Below are 15,514 nucleotides of genomic sequence, written 5' to 3' on the forward strand. Positions count from 1 at the left end.
GCACTGACAAAGCCGATTTTCTCTCATTACAAACCTGAGCTCCATTACAAAGTCAGAAGAGACCTTAGCACATTGTGAAAATGTTTTAATGTAGTGTGATTTGTGTGACTATCAAACCAATGCAAGCTGGTTCATTTTAATTGGAAAACTGGTCGATGTAAATGCTTAAATTTGTGGGCAAATATAAATTCTGTTTTCTGTGTTTTTTACAAAACTTGAGTTTTCCACATTTTGATTAATAAACGACATATTCAAGTACACAAATAAAAACATTTAACATCTTAATCTGATAAATCAGAGTAAAGGGCAATTAAAGCATTATAGATGTGACATTTACAATCAAAATCTGAAATTTAAACTGTATATATTACCAGTATATTGAACCATCTGTTTATATTTTCCTAAGGCTTAGACGTCGGGAAAATATCAGTCTATAGACATTTGGTAGTTAAGATATACTTTATTTAAGAATGAAGACATATGATGATTGCTGGAGAATAAATGCATGAGGGATTGCTCTAGAACATATAATAACTATTATATTTACGAGGTATATGGAGCTTTATGAACTTGACACTTAACTGCCTATGAAAAATCATGCTGAGGGTTTAAAGCACCAAATATTACTATCATTATGGCAAAAACCTTTGGTAAAAATAACATTCAAATAGTTTCAAGGTATGTTTGACATTTCTATGAAAGAATCACTAGCTGTCGAGCTGATGTTATACTTCCTGTATGCCAAGGTGTGACCTGTCACACAGAAGACACGCATACAGCACTCTGAACACTAAGGCCCGGTTTAACAGACACAGTTTCGCTTAAGCAAAGACAAGGCCTATGTTGAATTTATATATTTTTTTTGCTTTTATAAAAATGCCTTAGAAGAAAAAATTACTAGTGTGCATCTCGAAACAAAACAATGGCACAGATATATTTAAAGACATTTCTGGGCTATATTCAGTAAAGTATATTCAGTAAAGACAGGTCACAGATTCATTTTAGTCTAGGACTAGCCTCAAGCCTTGTCTGTGAAATGGACCTAAGACTGTCAGACACCATCAATTGCTGTTAAGCGTCTCTTCTTATATTTAATAGTACCTTTGTGATTCCACACCGTGTGAGTCTGTTTAATTCTCATCTGCATTGTCTGTCTGCGAGTGTGAATTGAAACATGTTTTGCCCTGCTCCCATCACTGCTTAAAGACCCCCGAGGGACTTTCTGCAACAGCACATACCATAAAAAAAGATGAACTAACAGTGCATGTGGCAAGTATCTGAGCTTTTCCCCCGCTTATACAACTGCAACCTTCCATCCTTTAAACACTCACAAAATGGGACCAATGTGCAGGCACACATACACACACTGCCATTATTTTCACAATCGCTCTAATGCCTTTAATGGCGAGCATAAATCTGGCCGAATAACTCGCTCCATGAATAATTCGCCTTTTATGTTTTAGAGGTGAACAGATCTCCGCTCGCAACATAAGCTCACTCTCAGGAAGAGCACTGGCGCACTAAAGAAAAACATTTCCACCTGACAAGACACCTCTGATGCGATGGGATGAGAAGAAAGGTGAGCGGGTGAGAGACAGACAGAAAACAAAGGAAGAGAGAGCTAGAGAGAAAGACATTGAGGATGATAAGTGCTCTCTGTGAGGCTGCTGTCTGCCTGCTGAAAGGGGGTCTTTGTATAAAACAAGCTTTCATCACTCGAGGGGAGAAAAGCGGGAGGGAGACTTCTGATGTACCCACCTGCACTTCCCTCACACTGATATGACACACACACACAAACTGCAGAGTATTAGCATGCGTTCATAGCCCCTTCTTCCCCAGTGAGAGGATAGACAGCCTGTGCACTGTGACTGAGCTCTTTCATCCGGCCTGAGCCGATTCCGTCACTGCTCACGGCTTACACTGCCCCCGACAAACACTGAACAGATACCCAACACTTCCCACCACACTCTCCATAACACATTACCCAACCAACACCCAAAAGAACTATTCAAACGGATAGCAAAATGCAACAAAGCCACTTTGTTAAGTGTTCCTGGAGCTGGAATAGCATGTTGCAACACTAAGTTCACTTTTTTTATCAATACAACAATAATATTTGTACATGCATTTAGGAAAGGTTTAAAGATGATTTTTTATGTGATAACCTTTCCATCAGAGTTTTTATGTCTTGTCATGCTGTCAATCTTTCACATTGCCATTGGGTGACTGTCACTCCAGAGGTTTGATTTTGATGAAACAGACACAATATATCTAGAAATGCTGTTTAAATGAAAAATTATTTTCTAATTGTCAACTAGACATTTGTGGACACAGCTCTAAGGTGTAGTATTTCTTTAAGACTTCATGACAGCAACATTTGGACTACAAATTCTTATTGGTTGCCAGCCAATTATCATATATTATGGTAGAATTATCATATATTATCAGCTAAAATACTGAATAAATAAACATGAAGGGGACTGTACACATTGTAGTAAACAAGAGCCACTGAATTTCTAAGGAAATGGCTGGGATTTGTACACAATTCTGTAACAACAGACCACAGATTCTGCGCCGCACAATTAATATAGCAAAGTGTCAAATATGTTCATCTTGATTAAACCGATCTTGTTAATAACGTCTCTGGTAAAATTAGTGCTTGTTTGGAGCCACAGCAGGCCGCCCAATCATCAACTGAATCCTCCAACACCTAGCACAGCATCCAACTGTCATGCTGTTCACTCATCTCTCAACTGTCTTTCTCTGCCCTCTATGTGGGCTGTTGACTAAACAAAATGGCCCCCGACATTTCTTTGCTAAATAGCTTTCCTGTCAATCTCAGGGCACGTCAGCTGCCTTCACCGGCCGCCTACATTAGCTCACCTCTTTAAAAGAGAGAGAGGAAATAGAAGGGAAATCAGAGGAGGAAAGAGCCATGTTGGGCCCGATAAATGAACCACCACAGGACTAGATCAAGGATTAAGGATGACGAGACTCATTTTCTTAAAGGTCCCATTCCCCACGATCCCATTTTTAAGCTTTAGTTAGTGTGTAATGTTGCTGTTAGAGCATAAACAATACCTGCAAAATGATAAAACTCAAAGTTCAGTGCCAAGCTTTTCAAGGACTACAGAGAATGACTGGAATCGGACTACAGCCCTCTACTTCACGGGTATGTGATGTCACTATTACGAGTGCTTTTAATAACCTCCTCCCAAAGGAATACGCAAAAAAATGGGCAAAATCTTCCTCAAAGAAGAGGAAGTAGTGAAGTAGTGTTTAGTTCTCAGAGATTGTTAATACTCAACTGAGCTAATCGCTAAACTACTTTCACTTTCATCACAGTCCTAGAGCTGGTCATAAGAATACAGCTTCACACATTCCAAGATAACCAACAGTCAAAAAACAGCTTCCATGATTTTAATATCGGCTGTAAAAGCTGTTCTGTGTAATACACTGATATTGTGTGTGTGTGCACATACCTCTAAAACACTTCTATGAAACGTCCTTTGAAGTACTGCTTGCAAATGTCTCCTGGTCAATCTGCTTGTTTTATTATCAAACTAGGGTCAAATATAAAAAGACAAAACTAAATCTTCTCTTATTAGTGTTAATTAATATAACCGGTCTGACGGTGTTCGGTCCGATGTCATTTCCCTCGCCAAAGTAGGAAAAACAATTTGATCTCTTACAAAGATTGACGTTTGTACATGCACTATAAAGTAGAGTTGACGCCATTGTTTCTGTTTATTGCTAAAAGCCCAAATTTATGAACACAAACACACACACACACATACATACTCTGATCGGGGAACCAATCACGCCACACCTGGTCAACTTTACCAATCAGAGCGTTTCGGAAGGAGGGACTTTATATAGACCGGAAGAAATCCAGTCGTTTTGTTAGAAGAGGGACATCGGTGAACAATAGACTTGAAAGATGTGAAACATAAAGAGGTTTTTATTAGAATCATGAACATCCATTGTAACACACCCAAAAAACATAATCAAAACCTCAAAAATAGCAAAAGAATGGCTCCTTTAATAAGTCACAAGGGAATCTATCCTTGTTTTTCACTGCTTCTTCCCTTCATCTCTCTTCTCTGTGTCAGCAACAATCTCCCCTGTGAAGAGACATACAGGGGAAGGCTGGCTTGTGATAACGAGGAGTCAATCTCAATTTGATTAGTCTACAACAGGATCTCAATGGTCTCATGCATACACTATGAGACACAGGGGGCAATGATGGAGCGGGTCAGCTCTTGGGAGTGACTAACTTAAAATAGTGACGCAACTAACTACAGTAATAACTGTAATGTCATGTTTGGCAATGCAGCTTTATTGAGGAGTGTGTTGAAGGAATAATCAAAACACTCAGTTTTGATTTTCTCAGTCATACGTCTCTTAATATTTTGTTCTAGAATAATTAAAACCTCAACAAAACAATAATGTGATGATGAGAACCATGTGACTAAAGATCTAAAGTAAATTCTAAACTAAAATCAAACCCTGCATCCGAAATCGCCTACTTCCATACTAAAATGGTGAAAATGAGTCATGAATAGTATGTCCGAAACCTCGAATGCAAAAAACAGGCGAGAAATACACGGATGGTATAATAAGACTAAAAGGTTGTTTTTAAAGGTCAAATTGCATACGGGTAACATGACAATAAAAAATGGCTATGCACTATGTCTGGAATGTATTCATACTCCCACTCATACTATATAGGAGGGGTCACCAACTAGCGGACTCCGTAATGAATGCGGACCACGAGATAGGTCCGTCCCGTCGATTTGGATATAATAAATAAATGAATGGCTAATATTATTGTCTAATGCAATCAAATTTTTAACGCACATCAATGTCCTCTCAGTAGCAGTTTGGGTACTACTGCGCAACGGATAGTCAACATATGTGCACTGTTGCTACGTTCAGATATCGACGTCGTGGAGTGAATGGAGCAGAGACAGATTCGCTGCACAGCGTGCAGACGGATGTAACTGTCAGTGATTGAAAAACAACATGATGCTGCTATTGTAAACCTCAGTTAAGGAAAACAAACATGCTTTCTTTTAAAGTTGTTATGTTGAAATGAATGCATGTTCAGTGCAGTTTTAGAGATTACACCCCATCCTCACCAAACGCGATGCCATGAGATTCCTGCGATAAGCGACTAGTTTGTCCATACCGAACACGAAGAAGGGCCGGGACGCGACAATCAATCACAAAACACAGCCAATCAGAACCGTTTTTCTCTGTCCATACAGCCTCGCACGATACAGTTGAAGAGTGCACAAAGAGAGATGCGTCTTGTTCTCATGACTTCAGTGACGCCTCACCGGACGCTATGCTAAAATTTCCGAATCTAAACATATGTAATCAAATGTATATAGCCTATCTTCATCCATGTTTGGCGATTAATATTCATGAGGTGCAGAACTTACATCGAATGAGATCGTTGTGTGGGCGGAGCTGTCAGGAGCAATGTCGCAGAAATAGAAACCGTTTCTAAAATAGAAATGGCCTTTGCTCGTCGTGCAGCCCTGTCACGTTTTATGGAGCGTCACATCGCGTTTGGTTAGGTTTTAGATTACATTTTCCTTTACTATATTGTTGTCAGACATTGTTATGCCGCCGCAAAGACATGAAAAGACATGTTTATTACTTTGGTCTGCCAAAAACCATCAATTCGTGTTTTTAGGTATTTAATTGTTCCGGACCTCGGTTGGTAGGAGGGTTCGATTACTGGACGTCAAGCTATTTTAGTTGAAGACTTCTACTATAAAGGATATACTGTTGGGCTTTAATTGGCTCACTTTTCCTCAAAATAATCAATTTGAAATAAAATGATCAAATAAAATTTTATATTATATTATATTTTTGTCAACAAAAAAATATATAAGAAAATGTGTTTAAATCAAATTCTTTTTAAGATCACAAATTACAAAACACTATGTTGAACGGTAGTGTCCAAGTTGTGTGTTTATTTTTGTAAGCAAAGTAGCTCTTCAAAAGCGATCTTGTTAAGTTCCAGTCTCGAAGGATCAGTGGATCAGGTGGCATTTAAACATGCACAGAGGCTATAATTGTGTGCATTTCACTGAAGGACATCTCTAGAGCTTTTCTTCATGGTGAGGCTTGATACCAGATCTGACTCGCTTCTCTCTGGGATTTATCATTAAAACAGTGGTTTTCTTTTACCTCTCTCACTCTCATCAGCAGTGATTTGAGGATCACAGTAATCAGGCAAACCCCGGGAGACCCATTACACACACATGAGGTTGTTACAAAGCTATTGCCAAGCCTTTCTGTCCAAGTACACCATACACATCTCCTAACTGGCTCTTTACCCCTGAGCACACACTTTCAAATCTTCTCTGCAGATCTGTGTGGGTGTCCTTACATCAATTACAGGGTTATTCCTCAAGGTGACAAATCTTCCTTGTTTTATTCATCTCTTTGTGTTCCTATAGCTCAGCTTTGAAGAGCATAGCACTAACAACACCAAGGTCAAAGCTTTCATTCGGGAACACACCGCCCGGTCAAAGTAAACCGTGAATGCACAGCAAGTTTGTATAAAGTGTCTCCTAAATGCGTGAAAGTCATATGTAAATGTCTTTGACTTCATTCAAAACCATCCCTTCTTCCAACTCATCCCTTTGAAAGAGACGGAAGAAAACATGTAGATAAAGTCTTTTGCCCTAATCTACTTTCATGGCTGGTGATCCTGCATTCCAAGGTATATTCCGGCTCTTCCTGATCCTGCTCGTCTGCTTCCTGTGTCTCCTGAGGGAATGTTTGCTCTTGCCAGATGCGCTTCAGTAACATCTGGACCCCAGCAGGGAACAGATGAATTTGAAGGGGCAGTTAATGACATGCCACGGGAGGTTTAAACCAGCACTTGCATCATCACATTAGCTAATGCCGTGTGCTTTAAACAGATGAGCCTGTGCTTCATCCCAGAACCTTTCAGATGACGGCCAATATCACGTCATATTTCTATGAGACATTTCCATTTCATATTTCGTGAGTGCAATAGCTACTACTATATTGTGATGTTAATTCTTGTCAGAAAATGACACTTAAGCTTATGCCATGTTATTCATTTTGAATCGTTGGACATGTAGTGCAGTGTTAATTTCGTGGACTATGACAAAGATGATTCGTCATTGACATGTTTTCACTAACGAAAACAAACTAACTAATAAAAATTAATTCTTGAGAACGAGAACTGTAAAAATAATATACCGTCATTTTCTTCAACTAGTAAATGTGTGATTTCTGCATGTTCTTTCTGCGTCAGCAGTGGACCCTGTTCCTCTGAATACTCCGGTCTTCTCTGCAGTCTAAAGAAACGCAGATTAGATGCATTGGAGCCACTAAATTTCCCATGTGAGTGTGTGTTTGTGTCCTACGATGGACAGGCCATCTATCCAGGGTATATACAACCCGAGACGCTTGGACTGGCTCCAGTCCTTCTGCCACCCTACAGAGAACAAGCAGATTCGGAAAATGGATGTATGGTTTGACTTTAAAGTTGACTTGCCGTTTGTCATTTTTGTTTAATTTCACTTGACAAGCAATTCTGGCACTACATTGGCTCACCACTTATATCCAAAATTCATGTCTGACATTACATCTAAGTGCTGAGGTGAAATGGAAGTCGTCGTTTTTATATTACCCTGCATTACTCAGTTGGTGCCTATAGTGACGGCGTGACTCCAGTGTATTCTTCTATATATGCACTGAGGTAAAAATGCACGTGCAGAGATACGCCACCAGTATCTCTTCTAGTAATGACTCCATCACTTTCCACATCCAACAGTTAGAAATCCGACTCTGGTCTATCTGTGATTTCGGTTCTCTCATACAGTTAAAGACATGTCTCCAGTCTCTCAGTAATTGCTGCCTGATGAGGGTCTTCCTGAGGCGATATGAGACTCATCACTCTCCAAGCCATCGGCACTCCCCCGAACGCCATCTCCATGGCATAATTTGCCATCCTGATGGAGAGCTAATCCGACAGGATGTCTGCCCACTGACGGAAAAGGCGAGATTTTCTGTCTGCATATATCCTTTTTTCCCTGCACTGACTCAGTTTTTCTGTTGGTCTGACTCTCATTTTCTCATCGTCTCTCTGTGCCACTTATCAGCCCCAATCTATCCGTGTGTTTGCGCTGAGGTTCAGCAGGTGTCCGTCCCTTGTAAACCGCCCTAATAAAAATCCAGGGATTTGACAATCTGTCACTGGAAATATGCTTTTGTGTACAAATGACTGCTCTCTCTCACTCCGTGTCTCAATGTCTCTCTCTCTCTCTCTCTCTCTCAGATGTAATCAATCGTCAGTCATTTATCTCCGTTTAAAGATCTCTGTTTTCATTATGTCATTTCTTAAGAGCACGTAAATGCCACGGTTGACAAAGGGTGTTTGAATTTGCTGTATTAAAACAGACACACGGAACATGACAGAATGTTTTTATGTGGTTCACTTCAGACCGTGAGTCAGGAATACAGGTGCATTAGGAAAATAACCATTCTGTTCAACGTTTGCTCTCATTTTAAACCCGTTTGGTTTTCTTTATTCTGTAGACCTCAGAACATGTTAGGGAGGATGTTCATGGTGCTTTTCATTATGATAAAAAAGCGAAGTGAACAGGAGATGTTAAGCTAGCCAAAATGATTAAAACACCATTATAGAGTCATAAATGTAGCTCGTCTTGTCATGTCATATTTGTGACCCTGGACAACAAAACCAGTCTAATGGTTGAAATTGACATTTTTACGTAATCTGAAAGTTGAATAAGTAAGCATTCTATTGATGTATGAGTTATTAGAATATGACAATATCTATCTGAGATACAACCGTTTAAAACTCAGGAATCTGAGGGTGCAAAAAATCTAAATATTGAGAAAATTGCCTTCGAAGTTGTTAATCGGGGCACTGCACTGTTTATTTATGCAAATTTATGCAAATTTCATTTATGAAAATGTACAGCTACGGCATAAGAAGAAAATTTGTGATTTGATGAATTACCTATATTTCATTTTTCTCCAGCACAAAAAGTTTTTGCATGAGCCATATGAATAAATAATGTCTCTTGTTTTGTTCTTAAGAATAGAAAATCTTACAGGTTTAAAATGACGTATTTGTTGTGTTTGTACTTACATTTCTGAAGTCCAGTGTTCATCTGCAAGTGGGGATGGAGCTGAAGGGAGAGATCACCTGGCCCTGGCAGACAGGCCAGCATCTCACACACACGCACCCTCACGCACACACTCACGCACGCACACACACACACACATACGCTCCTAGAGCAACATGGGACACACACTCCTCCTTACACTATAAAGGAAAAGAGACGAGAAAAAAAGAGAAAGAAATTAGACCTTACCTTAGTCCTCAGAACAAAATGAAATATTTTATAATTCGTCTATTTTGTGTTGCCACAGCAAAGTCGTATAAATCCAAGAGTATCAATTTCACTATTGATGTTTGAATTTATTTATGTTAAACACCAGTTTTTTTCAGATAAGCTCTTTCCACACAGCGTTTTTGCTGCAATGCTTCATCATGTAGTAGTTTGTATCAAAATGTGCATAAAAACAGAGTGAAGTATTGAAGTCATGGTCAGAAATGAGTGATGGAAATACCCCCCCCCAAAAAAATGCCTGCTTGAGTTAAATTTTTGACTACGCAAAAAAGGCTAATGCAAAATATGGGAGATCGAACGACATTTGCCGAATACATTCTGACATCGAAAAACTTATTGGACAAGCAATTATTTCGCAGTTGTTATTTTTTGCAAATTTGGAAAAGATTCTCTTCACGGTTGGTTGGAAACCGAGCTAGCGTTAGTATATAGATTACATTTTACATTGAGAGGAATACAATCTATCACGATAATCCCAGAAGAGAACACAATAAACAGTGTTAAGAGACTGAGAGAAACAATACAAATGAACATATACAATACACACAAGAAGCGATACAATCATATAAATCCAATCATGCATGAATATAGAAATAGGACATTTTCTAGAGTTGAGGATATGTGCAGAATAATATCCTCTTAATAAAACAATATATCTTTTTTGCAAGAATCATTCATTTCAAAAGCAACTGTTAAAAACACACATTCTTCTAAAATCTGTCGTTTTCATCCAATTCAAGTAACACACCTGGGATGTGTGCCATCAAGTGGAAACAATAGTTAGGCGAAATGAACTGACTCTCAATTTCTTGCCTCATTGTGTTTAATCACTAGTATTATGCTTTTAAAAAAACACTATCCACCATCCATAAACAAACAAATCTCTCTCACAAACCTTGTTAACAGTCACTTTCTGCAATCTGGCACATTTTCTAAACAAATCAAATCAAATGTGACTTCTTCTTCAAACAAGTTTGACCATTTTTGCTGTATATTAAAAGCTTACTGTAAGAAAAGCTGTACATGTGACTCCATCACATTTTGGATTTCTTTCATAACATAACAGGAGCAACAAGATATTTACCATCTGTCACTCTGACACGCATTTTCCCTGAACTCATTAAAACTCAAACGGTCTTTTAAAAGAGTGTGTCGTCCAAACTTTATCTCGATTGTGCGTTTGACTTTAATTTCACACATATATGAGAAAAGAAATGACATTGCTAACGCAGTTTTCTTCACATGCAATTAAAAGAGACCCGGCAATAATTGGGCTGCAAAATATGGACTGTTTTTTGAAATATCCTTTAACCTACCACATAATATACAGCTCTTTGTTCTGTTACCTGAGATCAGCGCAACCCCCTCGTGTACCTTCTCATTCCAAACCGCTCCTACAGCAACAGTCAAAATACACTTGATATAAAACTTCAAGCGAACAGCAAAGATACCAGTCAGAGAGTTCCGACCGTGCCTCGGGCGTTTTGACTCCCCCCCACCTCCGCATAACCCGCCGGTTCTCTCAGATGGGTGCTGTGATCTAAGGTGACCTTTGCTAAATTCCTTTTCATTTTAATATATTTGAGTTTAGCCGGGGGATAATCAGATCACAGACAACATTCCCCAAACATAAAGCATCAGTCATTAATCACAGTAAATGTGTGCGAACAGGATCCATAATTCAAACTACCACACCTGCTTATAACGCAAGAACCGTAAACATCACACAATAACGTACTAATTCCATGTATTTCAGCAGTGTTTACAAAGTTTCCACTGCTGTTTTTCTGGTTGCGAGTGACCTCTTTGTGCGAGCGAGTTTGCATGTGTCGAGCGTGTGTATGTGCGCATACACAAACAGCACAAGCAGCAACAGCGGTGCATAATGGCTGTTCATTTGTGAAGAACAACAGCACGTTTAACTCGCCTTCAACAAAGCGTGAATTACACTCTCACACACGGACGCGACACAAAACTGCTGTATTAAAACATGCATAAGTAGACAAACAGATCAGACAAGAGGCAATTATCCACCGAACAACCTTGGCAGGGCAGAACACAACCACCCGGCTAAAGAGGGAGCAACAGTTATAGTACAGCGAAAGGTCATGAAGGCAGCTCATTAAAAACCTGCCAGTGCGCTAGCAAAGCATCAGAGCCTGATCCAAACATTCTCTCGCTTTATCAGATATACCTGAGGTAAGGGGAGGTGGAGCATTGTTAACCCCCAGCGTTCTGTCTTTACTCTCTCAGTATTCACAAATGATGAGCTTGTGCAGAGGCAGCAGCTTTTAGCCAGAGGGGAACTGGAATCCCCTGGTTGGGCCCGGGTTCCCCTGAGGTTTTTTTTCTCGATGGGAGTTTTGGATTCCTCACCACCGTTTGCATACTGTTTTGCACTATCTGCCTGGCCGGGGGGGCTGCTTTCGAATTCATACTTGTATTCAATGTGTCTCATGTACAGCTGCTTTGTAACAATGAAAATTGTAAAAAGCGCTATATAAATAAAGTTGAGTTGAGTTGAGTTGAGTCATTCTCACAGTTCTTTATCCAGAACCTTTGACTAGTTTTTGATGTTTGTATAGATTAAATTAGATTAGATTCAACTTTATTGTCATTACACATATACAAGTACAGTGTAACGAAATGTAGTTTAGGTCTAACCAGAAGTGCAATTGGCAAGTGCAGGATATACAGTGTGAATAAATACAGAATACAATATTAGGAATATTAGTTATGTTGCAAACTATGAATTATTCAAATTAGTTAAAATACTAGTGAAGCTTAAAAAAATTGTGAGCTTTCTGATCCCCCATAGACAACAATGTACATTTAAAAAGGAGAAATTGAGCAAAGACATTGTTAAAATAGTCCATAGTTATTGTGCATAACAAAACAGCGACACGACTAAAGCACACGTGACATGCTCCTATGGATGCGTGTTGTCGGAGACAAAAAATGGTTGAATAAAGTCATTATTTTTGTTCTATTGCACACAAAAAGGATTCCAGTCTCTTCATAAAAGTCCCCAAGGAATGCAAGTCAAATATGATCATCTTTCCCTCATCATCAAACATGCGTCAAGTTCTCGTCAAATAGATACAAAGTATAAAATATACACATAAACAATATAGGCTCAAACTACTGCACCCGCCATCTTATTAAGCTTACTAGCCCACCTGATTATAACTGGTTCAGCACAAGTGTTTGCAAATTCCTGTTAAAACTCATAGACACAGAGAGTACATAAAATACATTAAAAATACAAAGTCTATCAAATCACAAAAAGTTACAAAAACATCTTCCTTGTTTCATAACCCATCCTTAATTCTTAGATTATGAACAAAAACACAGTATTTCTAATGATCTCTTACAGAGTTTGGATCACTGGAGAGTCACATGGACTATTTAACGATGTCTTTCTTTACTAACGTTTTGCGCCTACTTGCAGTGGAATGACTTGAGCATAATTCATGACAGAATTTTCATCCTTTGCTGAACTATCACTTTAAAGGGACAGTCCATCAATAAATGAAAATTCTGTCATCATTTACTCACCCTCAAGTTGTTCTAAACCTTTATACATTTCTTTGTTATGATGAACACAGAGAAAGATATTTGGAAGAATGTCAGAAACCAAACAGATCTCATCCCCCATTGACTGCCATAGTAGGGAAAATAAATACTATGGGAGTCAATGGGGCATGAGATCGGTTTGGTAACTGACATATTTCCTAATATCTTCCTTTGTGTTTATCTCATAAAGAAATCATAACAGGTTTGGAACAACCTGAGGATGAGTAAATGATGAATTTTCATTTTCTGGTGAACTATCCCTTTAAGTGACCTCCAACGTTTCGTTCACAACTTGGCAAAAATTTGTTATCTACGGCTATATGCTCAGGAGTGCTAAACAGTTCTGCAATTACAGACACGCCAATGGTATTAATGTTCTTCTTACTTTCCAAAATCAAAGATTTGATTGTCTGTGCTAGAGATTTTTTGCGGATTTTGCTAAATTGTGGGTCTATAAATGTGACCAGGGTGAAACTATCAAGGTGACTGAAACCGATAAACAAATCAGACATGTTTCACCTCACGCCACTGTTTTTCAGGAAAATTGTCTTTAAAGCTGACATTGAGTTCTATTATAGTTATGCAATACCAACATATATTACACATTTAAAATCACCCCTGCTATTGTAAAGCGAAAAACAAAACCCCAAAAGCAAAAAGTGAAGAATAGAGAAAGTGAGTTTGGGTTCGAAACTGCTGGGGATGTTTGGGTCAAACCACATCTGACAAAAAGCTATTTTCTCCTCTGCATTTTTATCTTTCTTTGTGTGCATGGGAGGAGAGAGGGAGGGAGATCGCGAGAGAAGAAAGGACAGAGGGAGGAAAGTGGAGTTGAAGTGAGCTATTTAGAAAATGACTAGGGTAAGCTGTAATCAGGCGCTGGTTGGTCTGTTCTCTGGTGCTTAGACAATCTGCCTGAGCTGGCCTTTACGATCAGGAAAACCGCCGGCTAATTACACTAAAATATACACATGCAACAGAGGGAAAGACAAAACCAATGTAGGCTTACGTGGAGAGTTTGCCAGCAACACAAAAAGCTATTGAGTGAAATGACTTTTCAGGCGACGAGTGGAGAGATGTGATTATCATTTATGAGGGACTATAGAAGACTGAGTGGGTGGTGGGAGGGGGGTGACGATTTTTTCTTTTGCCAAATGAGACAAGCTTATCCTTGAATCCAAGCGGAGAGAGAAAGGCTGGTTGTAAATAAACGCTCACACAGGTGCATTTGTTCATTCAGAGCATCAATTTATAGCTCCAAGCCTGAATAGATTTTGCTGTAGTTGCACGATGAGGATGCTGTCGCTGTCAGCGCGCTAGTGATGACTTGAGCACATCCTGAAGTTCTCACACGCTTTTTTATGCTTTGCGTCAGCCACAGAGACCTCATCATCCTGTCAGAGTTTTGTTATTCTAAAAGACACCGTGCCATCTGAAAGGCCGTGTGAGAATGTGTGTGACACGCATCACGAAATATTAGCTTATATTAAGTTATCAGTGTGAGAAAATGAAGTGACAAAAATGCTAATAGGTGTGTGTGATTGTGAAAAAAACATGACACAGGCGAGACAAAAGTACTGACAAACCACAGCATGGAATATGACAAAGCCATTACATGAATACGGTTGGAATCATGTCGGAAAGATAAAAGGACAAAAGTGAATGAAAGACTTAACAAACAAAAGCACAAACAAATGAACATAAAAGCAAATATAAGTATGAAATTGTGAAAGAGACGAGGTAGAAGAGGATCGTCCGTTTTGATAAAATGTATGCATAACACTTGAAATGACTTTGGGTAAATGCAAATCATCATTATCACACGGAAACCTTGCATTTCCAAAACTGCCAATATACAGAAAATAGATTTTTTTAAATATTTAAAGTAAAAGAAAATTGTACTGTCAAGCTATTTGCAAGACGTTTTATTTGTTAACCATTTGACAACTTAGACACAAACATGAAGTCTGCCCCATGATTGGTTAAAAATATAAAACAAAACCTGAAAAACGGCACCATCAGTAATCAGAGAAATGGATAGGGAGAACTTAAGTAAACAAAAACAAGCTTTCCTAAATGTAACATAGGAACTTAAACCATAAGATTTATTGCAAAAAATCTTTCAGTCACATATTTACAAGTAGTGCATCTCCTCATTTGATAATCTCTATTACCCGCTTACCGCAGACACTTCACCACGGCATCTCACAAAAGGGTTAAAGCGAATGACTTCCGGTGGCTGTATAACCTTGCATGCGTGTGAACGTCCCTTTAAGAGACAGACTGTGTGAGAGCCCCTGACATTTCTACTGATGGTGGTTCAGCTGCAGAACATAAGGTGCGAGTACTGAAGAAAGCGATTGATCTGTGGGTGTGCGAGAGTGCGAACAAACGTGTGGAAAGATCAGCACAGTGAATATGAGTAAGCGTGAGAGTGCTTATATGCATTGAAAGAGAGAGTGAGAGAGCTACTAACTACGCCTCAAGGAATGTGTATGTGTTTC

General features: G+C 39.0%; 1 protein-coding gene across 2 annotated transcripts in view; it reads right to left on the reverse strand.

Annotated features, from left to right (window-relative positions):
* Positions 1-15,514, reverse strand: part of fam222ba (family with sequence similarity 222 member Ba) — a 44,984-nt gene that overhangs the window by 4,128 nt on the left and 25,342 nt on the right. For both annotated transcript variants that reach the window (XM_056745898.1, XM_056745897.1), the window contains exon 2: positions 9,170-9,346. In XM_056745898.1, the coding sequence (XP_056601876.1) occupies positions 9,170-9,251 (82 nt within the window). In that variant the 5' untranslated portion in view covers positions 9,252-9,346. The remainder of the gene's footprint in view (positions 1-9,169; positions 9,347-15,514) is intronic.

Source organism: Triplophysa dalaica, chromosome 4 (assembly GCF_015846415.1).
Source record: "Triplophysa dalaica isolate WHDGS20190420 chromosome 4, ASM1584641v1, whole genome shotgun sequence".
Classification (NCBI taxonomy): Eukaryota; Metazoa; Chordata; class Actinopteri; order Cypriniformes; family Nemacheilidae; genus Triplophysa; species Triplophysa dalaica.